This window comes from Arachis ipaensis, chromosome B03 (assembly GCF_000816755.2).
Source record: "Arachis ipaensis cultivar K30076 chromosome B03, Araip1.1, whole genome shotgun sequence".
NCBI lineage: Eukaryota > Viridiplantae > Streptophyta > Magnoliopsida > Fabales > Fabaceae > Arachis > Arachis ipaensis.
The window spans coordinates 6,005,324-6,007,797 of NC_029787.2; the positions used below are offsets into that span (position 1 = coordinate 6,005,324).

Below are 2,474 nucleotides of genomic sequence, written 5' to 3' on the forward strand. Positions count from 1 at the left end.
AAGAACAGAAATGGTGCTGGAATGTTGCCGTATCAGCTTCTCAAACCAGTTTCGGAGCCTGGTGTTACTGGTAAAGGAGTTCCATACAGTATCTCTATTTGAAGAGAGATCAAAAAATGTTTTGCTAACAATAATGCAACAATATGATGAGTTAGTAATAACATGTTTCTGCAGTAGCTAGTTAGTTCAACTATGTATCTTTTTGTTAACAGTAATGCAAGTAACATCTTTGTGTATACTAGCTATAGTTTGTTCGACTATGGGCATTTAAATATTAGAAAAGTATATGGAACTAATTTCAATAACTTAATTAATTATAAATATAGTAATTAATTTTATTTATTTATGATTTAAAATATTGATTATTAAATGTTTCACCACGTTCAAATTATGAGGAGATACGTTTAGTATCATTACAATGTGAATCATGGAAACTGATTCAATTAGCTTCCGTCTCTTCACCCTCCTTTCCCCTCTAAATACCTAAAATATGATAAATTAGAAAACAGATTCAAAACCATCCAATTTACAAAGAAAAAAATATCCTAATGCCTAACATAAATACTATCCACATAGAAATTTTGAATTCATACAGAGACATTTGAACCATCTTAGTTCTCTAGCATTATTGTTAAATATTTAATTTGCGGCGCCATATATACGGAACCACTCTTCTACAATGCATATGGTATCACCATCTAGCAGTTGTATGTGTAACATTAAACTTCAAAACCAATGTGATCTTGTTTTTTAATATAAATAAATATTAGAGATATAACAATTTATATAATTTTTTCTATTTATTAACAATGAGTCAATTTAAGAAGACATTTTTGGGATATAATTGAAAATGTTTAAAAAACATAAATGGAATACTTCTTACAAACAAGTATATATAGCATAAAGCTATTAATATTTGGAAAAGTTTCAAACATTCTGAATCATTATGATTATCATTGGTATAATTCACAATTTAGAGAATGAGCTAGATTAAATAATATTTAGTTGCAAAGGAGAAAAGAGAGGTGAAATTTGTCTAATTATGCATGCCATATTTTTTAGAATTTTTTAAGGAGATTATTGGTCTAGTTTTAGTTTTGTTTATTCTGTTTTATGAAATTTATGTATTCTACATCAGTGTATGTATAAAAGCATATTTATTTTTAATTTCTCTATGAAAATCAATTTTTGTCTTAATATAATTAAAAATATTATATTTTAAGCTAAAAATTGCAGAAAAATATACTCATCAATTCACAGCCAGAACTATAGTTATGTGGACACAATTCAAAAACATGTTATATAAAGTTGTTCCTTTGAGTTATCAGCTGAAAAGGACGAAAAAAGATAAAATGATAAAGAAGAGTTCCCAACCTTCAATTCTTCAACGTTATTGCAAATATAAGAGGATATTGCAATAAATATTTTGGGCCATAGAACATAAAAACTGAACGGAGAAAGATGATAAAGCCTCATCTTTTGCATCAATCATACCAAAAAACCAACCATACCTTCTTCTCTCTTCATAGGCCATACTTCCATGGCGGCCGCGGCGACATTGGCGCCAACAAAATTAGAACTTTATCAACTCTTCCACTACTATGGCCGGCTCATGCGAAGAAGAGGGAAAGACTTAAGCGCCTTGTCCTTCCCCCTCCTCGCGCGCAAGCTAGCCCTAGTTCTTCAGCTACCACAAAAGACATAGATGATGATCATCATCATGTTATTGATGACACCAATGAGAATAAGGACATTGGTGTTGTGAATGTTAAAGCGGTGGTTAAGGTGAAGTTAACAAAGGCTGGATTTTTTTCAAGTCTTAGTTTGGACCGTGGAATTGATGATTTAACTGATTTGCTTGGTAAATCTGTCTTGTTGGAACTTGTTAGCTCCCACCTTCACGATTCTGGTAAGAGGATATATTTATAGTTTTTATTGTTGATTATTGATTTAGTTGAAAAAATACTCAGGGTCCCTGAAGTTACGCTCGAGCTTCAATTTAGTCATTGAAGTTTCAATTGCTTCAATTTAGTTCTTGAACTTTTCAAATTTTAATCACGTTAGTCCCTACAGTAATTTCTGTCACAGAGTAAATTAAAAAGTTTAGAGACTAAATTAAGGCTCGAGTGTAACTTTAGAAACTAAATTGAATATTATCTCGATTTAGTTGTTTGTTGTAATTTTGTGTGTTCTATTGTTTAGGGTTTCGTAGGGTTGGGTTATATTGAGTTCAAATTAAAATAACAAATAATCAAATGTTCCCAAAATATTTACCTAATCAGTTACTAGACATGCACTTAATGTATGTGCGTATTATTTAGTAATTAAAGCTCGTTGGATAAATAAGAGAAGAAAAATATTTTGGGGTCAAAGTTTGGGAGTTATAGGCAATTATAACTTTTTTTGGTTCACATTTATCAATTATTGTCGAAGTAAATGCATAATATTAGATGTAATAAATATTTACTTATGGA

The 2,474-nt window shown here is 30.2% G+C and overlaps 2 protein-coding genes across 2 annotated transcripts in view; both read left to right on the forward strand.

Moving 5' to 3' along the window:
- The window catches only part of LOC107629000 (linoleate 13S-lipoxygenase 2-1, chloroplastic), a gene marked incomplete in the record, with an annotated part of 8,558 nt that extends 8,282 nt beyond the window's left edge, over window positions 1–276 (forward strand). The window contains 1 exon segment of the mRNA XM_016331665.2: window positions 1–276. Coding sequence (XP_016187151.1) covers window positions 1–102 — 102 coding nt within the window.
- Window positions 1,316–2,474, forward strand: part of LOC107628999 (linoleate 13S-lipoxygenase 2-1, chloroplastic) — a 9,765-nt gene continuing 8,606 nt past the window's right edge. The window contains exon 1 of the mRNA XM_016331664.2: window positions 1,316–1,909. Within this exon, the coding sequence (XP_016187150.1) occupies window positions 1,462–1,909 (448 nt within the window). The 5' untranslated portion in view covers window positions 1,316–1,461. The remainder of the gene's footprint in view (window positions 1,910–2,474) is intronic.